At 35.9% G+C, this 16946-nt stretch overlaps 1 protein-coding gene across 1 annotated transcript in view; it reads right to left on the bottom strand.

The window, feature by feature from the left end:
• Nucleotides 1–790: 790 nt before the first annotated feature.
• Nucleotides 791–16946, bottom strand: part of TMEFF2 (transmembrane protein with EGF like and two follistatin like domains 2) — a 245391-nt gene continuing 229235 nt past the window's right edge. Inside the window, exons 8-10 of the mRNA XM_033230800.1 lie at nucleotides 6707–6830; nucleotides 4412–4570; nucleotides 791–1181 (exon numbers count right to left, since the gene is read on the bottom strand). Coding sequence (XP_033086691.1) covers nucleotides 1085–1181; nucleotides 4412–4570; nucleotides 6707–6830 — 380 coding nt within the window. The 3' untranslated portion in view covers nucleotides 791–1084. The remainder of the gene's footprint in view (nucleotides 1182–4411; nucleotides 4571–6706; nucleotides 6831–16946) is intronic.

Here is a 16946-nt window from a genome sequence, read left to right as displayed (position 1 = left end):
AATCCATACCAACTTCCTAGTGAGGTCTTTCAGATGCTATAGGATTAATTTTCTTTCTTACCTCACCATATATATATGCTCAAAACATATCTCTGTTTTCATGAAATATTGTCATCATCCCTTACAAATTACGGTGCTGCATTAGCCATAAAACTATTCGTAGGGTATTGGTTGTGATTCTAACTTCTTTTCAAAGAACTATATACTATAAATATAGTATGGTGCTCTTGAGAAATCACGACTTTGGTGTTTCACATTTAATGGTATTATTACGTTTTTCCCCTGGTAATTCCACCCACCTAAATGGAATATATTTTGCCACTCTGTGTATACCTAGTATGTAACTTGTTCAGTATCCTTCAGATACATGCACTTAACTGGGGGATTCTAAGCTAATTCCCCAATAAAAACCAATATCTTCTTTCCCTCTCCTTTATGAGTTATAAAACACTTTCCCTCCCCTTCTTCTTTTATTTAGTTTATATGCCAGATATCTTTCTGCTCTAGGGATGAAAATGGAAGGCCAGGGAAGAAAGTTGATGAAATAGAGATGATTCAAAGATCTGAAATATTTTATCCTCACTCGATATAAAGTAAATTATTTTTTCTCTTTTCCAATAACCATCATTTCCCTTGATCTTGGAATCACTCAAAACCTAGCCACTGAGTCCTGTACAAACTAATGTGCTGTCTCAAGATGAGAAGAAACATGAAATATTGGTAGCTGTACAGATTGTACTAGTCTGATTATATTTACAGTTATAAGATACCGCAAATTTAAGAATGCCAGTTTTTTCTCATCACTGAGTATTTATTATATATAACAAATACATGGGAAAGAAAAAACTATATTGTGTGATATAAATAGTTTATTTACATTACAGAAAAAACATCAAGACAATGTATACTATTTCAAATATATCCATACATAATCAAATATAGCTGTAGTACATGTTTTCATTGGTGTAGATTACCACAAATGCAAGGCAACATGTGTAGATCTCTTGTCTTATTCTTTTGTCTATAATACTGTATTGTGTAGTCCAAGCTCTCGGTAGTCCAGCCACTGTGAAACATGCTCCCTTTAGATTAACCTCGTGGATGCTCTTGTTGTGTTGTCTGAACTGTAGTGCCCTGTATTTTGCTTCTGTCTGTGAATTCTGTTGCTTCTGGGGCATTTCCTAGAAGGTTGGAAAGTTTACAAATCTTAGTCCAATGCTATTACCTAAAGTTTGGTCCTACAATCACAGAGTAAAGATGTGGATTAAGCAAATTATTAAAACATTTCAGATGAAAGATTTTATCATTAGTAGAAACTTGGATTATTTTGGAAAAGTTATTATTTTGCTTCTCTGTGCAGTTGTCTTTAAGTTTTTGTTGGGAATTGAACACAGGCAGAAGCTGAAGAGGAAGACATTTACTTTGTCCTTAACTGCTTACTCATTAAGGCACAAAGAATGACTCAGCACAATGCAATCAAGCAAGTCGTGAGCCCATTTTATCTCACTTTAAAGGTCTTCAACAATTTTATATTTTAAATGTCTTAAGAATGAATGTTATATTGACTTTTCAATGTTATGAGTTTAAATTCTATCAAACCAGCAGAGAATGAGCCAACTGTTAATATCTGATATGTAATGGAAAGGAACATTGTTTTGGATGAGCCTAATATCATTTTTGTACCTTAATAGTATAAATTAGGGACGTAAATTGGTACCAATTATTTGGCATCTATAAAAATCTAATATTCAGTCAAATTATCTGAAAATCTCTGGTCTAGTATTTTTTTCTCTTGTAACAAAAAATGCTCTGACTATGCAAATGAGAATAATGGAAAGTTCATATAAAATTCTATTATAATAATCTGTGAAGTATCAGAATATATAAAATATATAAATATACATACACATATATATGTGTGTATATGTGGGTTTATGTATATATGTGTGTGTGTACGTATGTGTATATAAATATATATATGTATAGTTTTAGAGGGAGGATAGATCTGTTAAAGTGAACATGGAGCTGAAATCACATTCCCAGCAAATGGGAGCTAGAAATAAAAGGATCAAAAATCCAACTTCTCAACAGGGTAACTCTTTTCATTTTGAAACATGTCTCCAAATGTCCATATTTTTTGTGACACATGTGGTGTTTAGGAGGAGGGCAGGTGTTTGGCTAAAATAGTAAAGCAAAACAGAAATTTTTTTTTTTTAAAAAGAAAGTAGAAAGAAGGAGAAGAGATAGAAGAGAGAGGCAGAAGACAGGAGAGACCAGATGAGGAAGACGAAAAATCAAAGGAAATGGGAGGACTTCTGCTTGCTGCAATTTTGTAAATCTTTCAGCAAGACCTATTTTGAAATAAGTCTTGACAGACAAATATGGCCAGGTCATCAGGAAAGTAGGGTTTCTGGGGTTTGGAGACAGACAGCCTAGTTGGAAAGTTTGGTTTCAAAGCAGAATGTTTTCAAGTGAGTGAAATGAATCCACACTGGGAACTGGTGTGCTTTATTGACTAGTATGAATCCTGGAAAGGCTCTAAAGGTTTGATGGGCTTAAGGCAGATTTGTAAAAGGCATTACAAAATACTAATTTAGTTTATGTGCTATGTCTTCCCCTCAAAAGCCAATAAATTGAGGACAGGTTTTAGTTTATTATAACATGGAAATGAATAAGTCCATATGCCTTGGAAAAATACTCTAATTTGGAATTCAGTTTAGATAATCTTAAGCATCAGAATACACAAAATCCTTACCAGATACGGTGCAGTATGAGCATGGTGAAGTGCCCAGGCTCTGGCACTAGGCCACCTGGACCCCATTTCTGCCCTTGTTGCTCCGCTGTGTAAAGTCAGCAATTTGCCAGCTTCTACCTCAGGGTCTCTATCTTGAAAGCGGAGATAATTGTTCCTTCTCTGTAATGTTATTAAATGTGCATATATATGTGTGTATATGTGTATACATATATATGATACACACACATAATATACGCTTACACAATTTCTCGTGAGGAAAGGACCCTGTATATTTCCGTTGTTTTTATTATGTATGGGAATGCAACTGTGATTCATAACAGAATTGAAAACATCTGCTAAAGTATTTAGTTTTGCATTTGTGTCAGTAGTCGAAGTAGCAATCACATTGTTGAGATTATATCCTTTAAATATAGGTTTTGTTTTTCATGTACTGATATTGGTTAGTTATTAGAGTAATATGGCACAGTTTCCTATGTTTTAGATTCTTTTCTTTTTCTTTTTATATGCAGTATTTTTGGATTCTTGTTATCTTTATGTTCCCCAGAATCTATTTTAATATAATCACTTGGCATCTAAACGTGAGAGTTGAGTTGATGAACTCAACTCAGCTTAGAGCAGCCCAAAGCTTTAGTCGATGATCTTCCCTTAAGCCTTTAGTCCAGGTGAGGATTTATGAACCACATTTTGTCTTTTTCAAGAGCAAATGCAACACTTTTCCTCAAAGAAGAGAGTGCAATACCATACTGAAATGTATTATGGCCCTTATTTTCTAAAGATATGATACTTTCTTTTATTTTTGTATCTGTTCAAAACAATTTTTAGAGAAATATTTTGATTTACTGGAGAGCTGCACAAATGAAGAAAGTCTAAAAGCCTTGTGAATTTGGTGAAAATCTTAGAATCTTCCTTGGAACTTTTTATAGAAGAGTGAAATCAAGTCAGTAAGGACTATCTTCAATGACTTTTCTGGTTATACACAACATAAATGATATGCATTTGGCTTAAAGTCCAATTCTTGGTTACCATTGGTTTGTATGCTAATGGAATTAAGCAAGTACTGGCCTCATTCCTTTACTCCAAGCCCAACGTCAGACATTGCTAATTAATCATGGTTTTCTTTTCTGTTGAAACTGAAGGAAACCCCTGTGTCTTTCAACCTGATTCTCCAGGAAACAATTGCCTTTTGATTCAGCTGGGAATTTGATATAAGAGTTTTTTGTGATATTTGCTGCATGGTTTTATGTATCTAAGGTTTTCATTTACCATAAAAGTACAACTACATGTATTTGTGCATTTTGTGACTGAAAACTATTTTGTCATCCTAAGATAAAAATGTTTGTTATTATACCAAGACATGTTAAAACTGATTCGGGTACATAAGGATACCGATCCAGGTAGATAAGGATACTAATTCAAGTAAGTAAAAATAAATAATCTTTATCATCAGGCAAATTAAAGAAAATAATTTGTACCACCCCAATATGCTATTGTACTACTCCACTGGCTATTCAAATACTCTTAAGCTAAGGACATAGGACTCATAGAGAATGGATGGCCACAGAGTCCATGAAGGAACTCAACTCAGAGGGATCTGATTAAATAAAGGAGGAACAATATATCCCTTCATTTGGGTAGCCACCAAGTGCTGTTACTGACCTTGTGATGCAGAGGACCACCACACAGATGACAGCAATCTGAATCGTTCCAATCACAGCTGCGATTAAGACATACTGAAATCGTACAGGACCGGGAACAACGTATAGAACACTGTAGTCCTTTTTTTCACAGTGTTGTCCAGTATAACCAGCATCACACCTGGAAGAAATTATAGTGCCCAGTTACCTGTAGCTGTTGCCTTCATTTTTATAGTTGATCGATGGGCATTTATTTTCATCACAAAATTAGGGCTTTTTGTGTCCCTTTCTAAATGAATATTACTTTGTGGTTATGGCTCACAACTACTTATTTTCAATAAGATTTCTTTGTGTTTCTCAGTTATAAGATTTGTGGTTTCTTTTTACATTTATGATAGTAATTTCAAAGGTAGGAGGATTACTCACTAATTTGTTTTTGGTGACAATATAGAGAGATAATACATGTCCAAGAATGACTGTTATTTCTATATTTTCTGGAAGGTGAGCTTTACATGTTATTTAATTTGCTCTTTAATAAACCTAAGCCAACATGTTTACTTGAAAAAATATTTGTTTCTGATGACATGGGTATAAAAATTAGTCTGTTTGTTTTGGATGAAACATTCTCTATGCTATTGTCAGAATAAATGTTGAGAAATAGTAGGATCAGAGTTACAGGATGAGTCATTGATTTTCTGGCCAAAAAATCATCTGCTGATGATAGAGTCAAATTTTGTTAGAAAAAAGTAAGTATGGTGTAGGCAATATAGTTCTGCAAAACAAGACGAGGTAGTGTTCATCTGAGAATGAATGTTGCCTCTCCCACTCAACCCTCGTGGAAAGCTCAGGTAGACAATCTACATATGAAAATTAGCATGTGTCTATGAAATGAGAAAATAGCTCATAAGAAAACAATACTTAAAGGGGATCAACATGTCACTGATTTTGTGGAACTATTCTATTACTTCACTTTGAATTTCTTATAACTACATCCTGAGAATTTTTTTCTCTCCGCCAGGAAGGGTTTAATAATAATGACACTGCTGGGGAGTGAGGGGGTAGCAGGAGTAACTTCTCAGTTTTGTTCACTCTGCCTGACTTCAGCTGAAGGCCTGTGCTAGTATATTTTGTGGAGGGAAAACATGAAAGGAAGACAGCTCTAGGTGGAGGGGTGGAGAAAGGGAGGAAGAGTGGGAGGGGGAGAGAGAGAGAGAGAGAAACCTTCTGTTGTAAATGAAAATACAACCTATTTCATCATATGTCACTTGTACTTAATGTAAATAAAAATAAAAATAAATTATGTTTTCATTTTGGCTTTGCCATCTCTGAAATAATTATATTTTAGACGTGAATACACAGGAGGTATTTAAATAAATATATATTTATATATATATAAGAAATGGGGTCTTGCTTAGTTGCCTAGGCTGGAGTGTAGTGGTGTGACCATAGCTCACTGCAGGCTTGAACTCCTGGGCTCAAGGGATCATCCCATCTCAGCTCTCAAGTAGTTCCTGGGACTACAGGTGCATGCAACCCTGCGTGGCTAATTTTTAATTTAATTTTTTTAATTTTTTAATTTTTTTTTTTAGAGATAGGATCTCCCTTTGTTGCCCAGGCTAGTCTTAAACTCCTGGCTTCAAGTGATCTTCTCACCTCGGCTTCCCAAAGTGTGAGATTACAGGTGTGAGCCATCATGCCTGGCCAGTATTTATATTCATAAACTAAATCCAGATAGGCAATTTCTTTGTGTCTCTACTGAGTTTGAAACTGTGGAGGTATAGCTAATGATTTCACTTTGCAAGGCTCCATGGGAGAGCAGATCTATAGAAAATAGTGAATGCCTAGCAAAACAAGGATTGATGATATTTATGAGAAGACCTGAAGGACTTAGGAAGAGATGAACTCTGAGAAGCAACTATGCTATCTAAAATACATGAGGCTTCATCCATTCATTTGTCTGATAAATACTTACTGAGCACTTGATACATGCCAAGTACAATTCTGTGTTCAGGAGAAAGAGAGGTAATACGGAGGAACTGGTACCTTTAAGGAGCTTATAATGCACAAAGTACAATTTCAAATTGTACTAGAAGAGTTTAGTAATGTGTTATATAGTACTTGAGTGTGTAAGGTGCACATATATATAGTTTTTAGTGTGTATGTGTGTATGTGTATACATGCACAGGAGAAGCAGAGAAAAGTTTTGTTGCTGATCACCTATTCAAGAAGAATGTCGACCAATTTTCTATAAACATCACAATTTAGTTTCTACATATTAACTTTATACATTAACTATGCTTACGAGTAAAAATGTTACCTGCAAGATGGCTCCTGCATATTGATAGAATGCTCACACTTCCCATGCATGCAGAAGCCATTGTAATGTTCCGGACAAGGTATGTGGTGTTCTCTGGCACTTTCTTCTAATTTGTTAGCATTCTCTGCGAATACAGATAAAAGAAAGCACCCCCTGTAAATACTTTTTTAGCCTGGTAAGATCAACCAGTACATTAAGAAGCAAAGCTATGGTAGGCAAAGATTTTAAAACGGCAAGAACTAAAGGGCTATGCTTCAGAAATAAGAGGAAGAAAGAACTGAAAGACAGACATCTTTACAATTGTGTTTAGGATGAAATTTGCAAAATTACCCAGTGCTTTTTATGCTTTTATGCAATTTCCTACGTCTTTAACAGCTAGTGGTGTTTCTAGGACTTGTCAGACAGCTTTAATTTTCCTCGCATAGGGACTGTACATTGATCATGAAATATTCCAAGAAGAAATATCCTATTTTTTAAATTTCAAAGCCCAGCATAATGTCCTTAAGAGTAAATTGCTGTAATACCTTGATACTTTCGCAACATGAGAGCTTAAAAGTTAAAATATGGCTGTGTTCAATTGTTAAACACACGTTTTTCAAACCGAATGCAAATTTCAACAAATGTATTCTTTGAGGCTTTTAAAATCTACTGATTTTCACTAGCATCCATACATTTTTTTTGTTGCCAAAATAAACCTATTGAATAAGAAAATGTCATTTCAAAATAACTTATGTAGATATTCACATAGTAGACACTGGATACTATAAATATATTTAAATGCATATTTAGCCTATATTAACAATGCTATGTGAAGCCTAAACTCACGATAAAGAATACACACTAAAATGAACACTTTTGCGTGCCATTACAACATATTCTACTTGTTTCGCCATGTTTTCATAGGTATTTGAATTTTTTTGACCTTTGTTAGTCCAAATACATTTGCTTCATATTTGTAATGCCATCGTCAAGTGTCTTTTGAGTCTTAATATGTTCATTTCATGATAAAACTTTTGCCTTGGGCTTTCACTAAATCTGAAATGACATTCTTGAAAATTTCTGCCCAAACACATGAGAAATATAGCTTTTATGAACTCAATCTGAAGACACTCTTCAATCTGAAGGTACTCTTCAACACCCTAGTAATTAGTCAGCAGGAATGGAAAATGGCAAGTGAATTCCTATTCTTATGAAATGGGTTATTTCCATATAAAGGTTTTTATTATTGGCAGTCATGGATGATAAGCATATTCATCGGGAGAAAAAAACATGCCTCTGGTATTAATGAATCAGACAAATGTATTATTTATGATTAAACAGAGCTGCAAAATATCTATACATCTTTAAGATCCAGATGCCATCTGCAAAATATTAAAGTCTGAAAAAAGTTGTAAAATATGTATAGTGCTTTCTTGTGTAGAGATATTTATATGCATCATTATGATGGGCAATATTTTATGTTACACACCCAAATTTGTAAGGGATTTACCATCAATGTGCTAGAGAGCCTGTAGATGACATTTAAATCATTAGTTTGTTTCTTATCTGTGTCTCTTTAGCTAGGATGGTTGGTGATTTTTTTTTTGTTTGAATTACAGTATTTCCACATTGATAACTGCTATTAAACTGAACAAACTACTTCCATGGAGAAAACTAAGAATGTATAGAACTTTTTTGGTTTCTTCCCTCTTCTTTGAAGTTACTTTGGAATTTTGTGGTATGATGTTTTTGGTAGCAAGTGCAGCTGCAGTAAGCAAATACACCAAAATTAAAGTGGTAGTGTTGGGTGAAATTTCCCACATGGGAACGTGTGACTAATATGGAAGCAGGGCAAGTTGTGAACCCATGGAGGAGGCTGTGTTCATTCTGTGCCAGGGCCGGGGGCTACACACTATAGCACTCAAACCATGCACCTGCGGTTTAAAGGAGACGTTAGCAGTGGGGTTTGCCAGTCACATTGCCGGTGTAATGAACCAGCTCTGATTTTCACTTTTATTTCTGGACCTTCTTCCCATAACAAACTATTTGACACTTCTATTTAGGGTTCATTAGTAACCCCTCAGTGCTTCTGAACACCTGCATGCAGGGAAATTTTCTGTGAGTTCCCTAAATGTCAGTTATACATTGTCTTTTCAGCTATAGTATTTTTCAAACACATCTTATTAGGACTATTTTTCTTTCTGTCAGTTACAAAAGAATATCAAGAATTTTTAAAAGTGAAAATCCAGTTTTTAGGCTATTTTATTTTTAACACTGTACCTCATCCCATACTGACAGTTTGTTTCTGGATTCGTGCCATATTCACAATTATGAACTGAAGTATAAGGGAAAAATAAGAGCTTGTTTGAATGAGGCTGTTGCCTTAGTGTGGTAAGACATGGATATTTTCACAAAGTTCATTATCCAGCCAGGGTGATCACATGGGCAGGGAATAGTTTCCATCCAAATCTGGTAATCAGTTTACACTATTCCTTACGAGCTTGGAGTGCTCTGTTATGCTGCTCATAGGATACTGTCAAATAAGAAAGCAGAGAGACTGAAAATAAATGAGTAGAAGAAATGATCTCTGGGCAAGAAAATGAGGAATCATCAATATATGTCAACAAATTTATAGTCAATCCAAACAAGCAAATCAGTTGATTGAAAACCTGAATATATAACCACTGCTAGTAATGGAATAGACATATTTTAGAAATGAGATTTTAGTATATTAAGAAGAGTAGAAACACAGAAATCTAATATCCATACAAACATGTATGTGAACCATAGTGTTTGTGATCTTAATGTTTATGTATAGTAGGTATTAAGCAATAACACAGCATTAAACATTTTAAATTATATAAAAATTATATATATATATCTGGAAGTCTGCATGTTTCCTTCAGTAGCTTATGATTTAGACATTGATTTCTCTGTCCTCCATTTAAAGAGGTTTAATGTAAGGGTTGTGCTCTTTCTTCTAAAATAGATAAGAGGCTATGGTAGAAACTCTTCATGTCTCTGTTTAAAATCCTCAACTAGTTTCCTGTTTAAATGTTTATAAATGGTTTGTTCTAGAGAGTTCCTGACCTTTTGAAGAACAATTTCTGATATAATCTGAGTTATTTGCAGCAAAGCTAATAGGGCTTATGCCCATTGCTAGTCAACACTTAGGTCAAGAGCTATTGAAGTGGGCTGTTCTATAGTACAGCTACACATATTGTTTCTACCCTGGTGCTTGCAGGGAAAGAAACAGGGAAAGCTAAAGAGACAGAGAATGGCAAATGGTGAGGCCTTACCTTACTGCAAGTCAAGTAAGGTTAAGTGGGTAGAAAGGGGGCAAAGCCAGATTTAGCAGTTCAGACTTAAATCAATACAGTCCAGTATGTACATGCGTGTGTATGTATGTGTTTACCATTGCCCCTGTATTCCTTTCCCTAAAAAGCTGAAAATAAGATGTTGTTTAGATAATTAATTTATCAAAGGAACACATTATGGATCAAAGCAGAAATATTACAGTGTAAAATTTGACTAAATCCATATTTCTATAAAAAAGAATGTTTCCCTTTGGACAAAGATTAAAGGTTGGCCAAAGAAGTTCTGAAAGTTAAGTTGTATTTTCTATCCAAGTGCTTTCCAAGTTGGTGTGTTTTTGTTTTTTATTTTGAGGGTCTTACTCTATTACCCAGGATGGAATGCAGTGGCGTGATTTTGGCTCACTGCAACTTCCACCTCCTGTGCTCAAGTGATTCTTATGTCTCTGCCTCTCTATTAGGTGGGACTACAGGCATGTGCCATTACCCTGGCTAACTTTTTGTATTTTTTAGTAGAGATGGGGGTTTTCCATGTTGGCCAGACTGGTCTTGAACTCCTGGCCTCAAGTAATCCACCTGCCTCGGCCTCCCAAAGTGCTGGGATTACAGCCGTGAGTCACTGCACCCACCCAATTTGGTGTTTTTTAAAAAACCAACCTGAACTAGCAAACGCAGAGTCCTAGGTGCAGAGACAGATGCACCAGGTTATTAGTTTCTGATGCTATTAAATATTTACTCAGTTAACCCATTTCTCTTGTTCTGATGCTCTACTGCCTAGTCATTCTTAAAATAATTTGACTTCTATGTAGCCTTCACATTGGAATGGCTTTGACAAAACAACATGAATATCTTACCCATTTAACACTTACATATTTCACTTGAGAGAACTGACTAGTTCCGAATTTCTGTTTATTTTTTGAGGGGATTACATGTTAACTTTCTTCAGTCCACTCAATTCTGAAGTTTTATAAGGTCAAACTTCTGTTGTATAGACCAGAGAACTAGACCCTACACATTGTTCACTATAGTCTGCGAGGCCTTTGGGGGCTGGTCAAATGATATTTCTCTGGTAATGCCCCACTTTAATTAGGACTTTATTTCAAATGTAATCAAATTCCTAGGCCACTGATTCGTCCAGAAGAGTCTGATTCTGTGTAAGCATTTCTGAGTAAATTGAAAAGATCCTAAACTAGAGGAAACATCAGGAATTTAGTGGATGTTTTACGGGGGCAGATCTCCACTGCATATTTTTAAACAACTAGAGCTGTTCAATAGGAGAATGAGTTCCATTGTAAAGTAGTGGGCTTCTGGTGGTATTGAAAGCTGTGTGGCCATTTCTCAGGAATGTTGTAGACTGTTAATGTATATTGATTAGATTATTTCGGAACTCTAAGTTCATTGAATTCTGAAAGTAACATTTATTTCTATTGCTAATATTTACTTATGATTAATCATCAATATTTACTAACATTTATTATAGAATATTATTTTTGATATGCTAGGAGAAAGATGTAGAGAAATAGAGACATTATTTATATACGTTAAACAAAATAAATTACTTTTGCCTTAATTATGGAACATGTTACCTTTTGAAAGGGTATAAAATATCTTACATTTTGACTGTGTCTGTAATGCAGACATTCTAGCAGAGAGAACCTTTACTATGTAATGTATTGCCTTTATTTTGTTTAGTGGACCTAAATTCAATTTTTAAAATCATGCTTTAACATCCCATATGATCTTGACATGCACAAGCACGTGAGTATTACAGTTTAGTTTATTATCTTTTCAACTATCTTTTGCTGTTGGCCCACAAAATGTGTCATACTTTTATAGAAATCAAAAATTTTTAATTTTGAATATATTTATGTAATCTTGCTATTTTTTATATGTAATGACAGTAGAGGGAAACCCTGGTATTGAAATATTCACATTCTTGCACACCTTTTGTAATTAATTTTCCCCTTCCCCTACTTACTGCCATTTCTCCAAAGCAAAATGAAACTACTTTTATTTAACTAGAAAAGGAAAAACTGTTTTGTTCTCCTTATATTTACATTGTGCCTGGGACAGAAATAACTTATGAATATAGTAATAAAGTCACGATTGTCCCCATTGTTGGTTAGAGTTGGTTTCAAAGAAGATATACAATTCTTATGATTTCCTCTCCTTATCTTATCAGGTATAAACATACGAGGCAGTAAAACCTCATATCTAGCTTGAGTTGCGATCGAAGTTTTTTAAAGACTGGAAAAGCATTCCTATTGAATGTGTTCTGGATGTAATGAAGTCTGAGTTCCTACAACTTAACACATTCCACAATAGCCTCACCTGCTGTCATAGTTTCTTTAAGGCATGGATGAGTAGAAGAGTCTCCCCTTTTTAAAGCTTCTGGGACACAGACTCAAATAAAAATGCTAGCTAAAAGTGACAGCCTAGCATGAGGGACACAGAGAATTTAAGGATACAATCAATTCTCAAGTTTTGTAAAGAGCAGAGAACCAGTCATAACATTCTTGTTATTTAATCTCTGTTAAAGACTTAGAAAACAACTCTTCAAAACAGAGACCATGTCCTTCAACATTCTTGCTACAAATTTAACATTTCTTCTGCAAGCTGAACATTATTCTATTTTTTCAGAAAAATAATTGAAACTACTTGGATCAGAAACTTTGCTAGTAAGGCAGTGGTATGGGTTGGGAACAGGATGGATGCAAATAAACAGAAATTCCTCTTCATTCCACCAGTGATAGGTACTAATATAAAATGTGAAATGTGATTATCCTTATCATTGCTTGCATATGCTATAAATATTCTTATTGAACATAAAATTAAAATAAAGTGTAAGAAAACTAATTTTCATGTTACTGCATTCTCAGGCAAGGCCTTGATGACACGATTCAGGAATTGCTAGATTTTAAATTGGAAAAAGTACCAGCATCTCAAATATACATAGTAATGTGGGGACTGGAGTAATTGAAATGCAACAATAGTGGATGATTATTTGCATGGGCTTTTATTAACTCAGTTTCTACTTGTAATATATTTACATAGATAAATACTGAAAAATCTGTGAAATCTTGCGAGAAAAACTTGTATGCAACATTTTCACTTATGACATCCAAATACAATTATAATTCAATAATTTGGCATAAAAAGGCTCATATAGATTTAGTTAGAAATCCTGGACCTCAAAACATTTTATTATTAAGAGCAAAATAAGTAGCTCCTTAGTTGTTTGCTCTGTTTTTTGACTCGGTAATGCCCTGCCTTGTTTCGATGGCAGAGCCCTCAGAAGAGTGAAGAGGGCAGACCGCTGGGAGAAGTTGTGTTCTGTCTCTAATGGTCCTTTTCAAACTTCACCACTCAGTCAAGAGCCTATTAACTCTCAGCAAGTGGGTAACTCCTATCGGTTTACAGGACTTGGTTTGAAGACCTTTTAAAAATACAATATTTTATGGAACTTTAGATGTCTTTGACAACATTTCTGTAAATATCAGGCCTTGGGAAGAGGTAGGAATCTATGGTTCATTAGCGTCTTGGGAGTCCAGAGCTGGTGTTGCCTTAAGCTTATCTGGGGCAATTTGCTGCAGCTCTCCCCACTGAGTTTTCCTCTCAGCATCTCCTTACTTTCAAGCTGTTCTCAGGAGACAAAGTTTGCTATAAACTTTAGAGAAAGAAAATGATGTGGGAAACCATTTTATGCTAAGAATATATTTATTCTCTTCCCTTTTGTCTTGAACTAAATCTATGCGTTTTCGACCAAAATTATTTGCTTGTGGTTAATTCAGGCATCCTTTCTTAGTGAGCTTCATTGGTGACAGTGTTAAAAATGACACTAGTCGGGCGCGGTGGCTCAAGCCTGTAATCCCAGCACTTTGGGAGGCTGAGACGGGCGGATCACGAGGTCAGGAGATCGAGACCATCCTGGCTAACACGGTGAAACCCCGTCTCTACTAAAAAATACAAAAAACTAGCTGGGCGAGGTGGCGGGCACCTGTAGTCCCAGCTACTCGGGAGGCTAAGGCAGGAGAATGGCATGAACCCAGGAGGCGGAGCTTGCATTGAGCTGAGATCCGGCCACTGCACTCCAGCCTGGGCGACAGAGAGAAAAAAAAAAATGACACTAAGTAACAGAGGAGACAAGCAACGGATCAGGTCCCATCTACTCTAGCCTTCTGGGCCATGTGAGCCAAGCGATTTTCATCTTTGTAGGCTGTGTGTGCAAAAATGGATTAATAGTCAAGACAAACCTCCTCAGGTGATGTATTTGTTTTCTTCTGTGACCCTGAAGTGACTAACTAGCAGATAGTGAAGAGGATTGAGGCTGGAGCATTTACTGGAATATAGTGAAAGCAAAGGTTTGAATAACATAGATAGAACCCCCAAGCTGTCTTTCAGTAATTTATTATATGCATATTTCTTGAGTAGATATTATGTGTCTGGCACTATGCTATGTGTTGTGTATCCATACGCTAAAGCTATTGGTTGTCTTCCAGTGATTTTGCTTATTATCTTCTAAAAACAACCAAGAAAACTGATTCTTTTTTTTTTTTTTTTTTTGAGGCGGAGTCTCGCTCTGTCGCCCGGACTGGAGTGCAGTGGCCAGATCTCAGCTCACTGCAAGCTCCGCCTCCCGGGTTTACGCCATTCTCCTGCCTCAGCCTCCCGAGTAGCTGGGACTACAGGCGCCCGCCACCTCGCCCGGCTAGTTTTTTTGTATTTTTAGTAGAGACGGGGTTTCACCGTGTTAGCCAGGATGGTCTCGATCTCCTGACCTCGTGATCCGCCCGTCTCGGCCTCCCAAAGTGCTGGGATTACAGGCTTGAGCCACCGCGCCCGGCCGAAAACTGATTCTTAAGACAAGACGATAGTAAATATGTTTTCAGTTACTTGAGAATCTTAAAACAGGACCATCATTGTGTTAATACTGACTTAACATGATCAAAATGTATTCCTTAATATAGGCTTTCAAGGTAGATTTACTTGAGAATCTTACAACAGGACCATCATTGTGTTAATACTGACTTAACATGATCAAAATGTATTCCTTAATATAGGCTTTCAAGGTAGATTTATAAAATTTCCATTTTTTTATATATATTAGGAAAATGAAGTTAAATTACTTGTCTTAGTAATTTACACAACTAGTAAACAAAAGTGCTGTCGAAGTCAGGGCTCTTTCCAGTGTAATATGTATAGTATGATAGTTAGGAACTTATTAAAATACACGACAACATCTGGCCTTCATATCTTATTTATCATTTGTGTTTTATGACTCCTGATTCTTTATCCCACCTAGATCTATTGCTACTCTAAAAAACAATTCTTCTTTCTTTCTCTCTTTTCTTTTTCTTTCTTTCTTTCTTTCTTTCTTCTTTCTTTCTTCTTTCTTTCTTTCTTTCTTTCTTTCTTTCTTTCTCTTTCTTTCCTTTTTTCTTTCTTCTTCTTCTTTCTTTCTTTTCTTTTGCCTTGTAACCCATGTGCCTTGTCTAAGGCCAACCCATCATGAATCTCAACCCCTCTGTCATCCTCAAGGGCTTTCCATCAATTATCTCCCTTTGTTCCTTTATCTCCAACTCTCCCTCACTCTTTGCTCATTTCCATCAGCATTTCAACACACTCAAGTATCTTCCTTCTTAAAATAAAAATGGAAAAGGCCCTCTCAATCCATGTCCCTTGGTAGACCTCTTGTTTCCTTTATTCCATTTACAGTGAAACTTACAAGTGTTGTCTCTGCTCCCTTTCTTCACTTCTGCACTCACCTCTACTCATTCTTGCAGCTCTCTGGTCACCCCTTCAGAGAAACTACTATGACCAATGTTACCAACAACATTGCTGTTAAAACTAGTAGTCTCTTCTCAGGCCGTAGCCATCACAATCTCTCAGTAATATTCACTACAGCTGACCACGTCCTCCTTTTTGAAGCCCTCTCTTCCCTGGGTTTCCATGATATAAATGACAATTTTTCCACCTAGAATTAAAGTTCCCATACTTCAATCTTTAAATGAAAGGGGTAATAAAGTCTTCATTTCAGAATCACACACATCCCACTTCTTGTTCTTTTTGGTTGCTCCTTCATAGTCTATTGTGTAGGCTCCCATTTTCCAACTGATTCATTAAATGTTGATACTTCCCTAAGGCTCTTCTCTTGTTGCACTTTAAACATTTTCCCTGAGAGCACTCATCCTCACCCAAGGCCTCTATTTGTCATTTTACTACCTCTGACTTCCAAATATTGATTAGTCAGCCCAGATCACCTTTTTATAGGTGATCAGGTGATCACACTTTTACAGAGCTTCGTATCTATATATCAACATTCCTAGGGTCTCCCAGGCACCTCAAACTCATCAGATCCTTCTCCCACTTCCTTCCCCTGCTTCTTATCCCAGGCATATTTATCTACTCATTGACCAAACTGGAAATCTGGGTTTCACTTTTAAATTCTAAATGAGTAAATCACCAAGTCCCGTGATTTTTACCTCTTAAGGATCTCCCAAACTTGTCTATTTCTTTACATTTCTACTGCTGCTCACTAAAATCAGATCATATGTCAGAAAATCACCGTGCCTCCAATTTTGCCCTCTCGAAATAAATTTTCCACACTAGGCCAGAGTGATCTTTCTAGAAGGAAAACGTGAGTACATTATGATTGCCCTTAAAACTTCCCAAAGAAATAATTCTCAAGTTATTCCTTATTATTCCTTTAATGAGCCAAATGCTAACAATACTAAGAAGGCAGTTCAGAATCTAGTCCCAGCTTCTCCATTCTCATCTTTTGCAATTCTTCTGCATCTTCCTACATTTCATCATATGAAATTTCTCTCTCCTCTCTGGGACTTTCCATATGCTATTCCCTTTGCCTGGAATGCTCACTTTCCTTCCTTTTCATTTACCTAAGTCCTGCTCATCATGCAGGTCTCATCATTGGCATTATTTCCTCTAAG

The sequence above is a fragment of the Trachypithecus francoisi genome, unplaced genomic scaffold (genome assembly GCF_009764315.1).
Source record: "Trachypithecus francoisi isolate TF-2019V2 unplaced genomic scaffold, Tfra_2.0 Lachesis_group13, whole genome shotgun sequence".
Taxonomy (NCBI): domain Eukaryota; kingdom Metazoa; phylum Chordata; class Mammalia; order Primates; family Cercopithecidae; genus Trachypithecus; species Trachypithecus francoisi.
The sequence above is the reverse complement of the archived record's forward strand: the minus strand, read 5'-3'. Positions and strand labels throughout refer to the sequence as shown.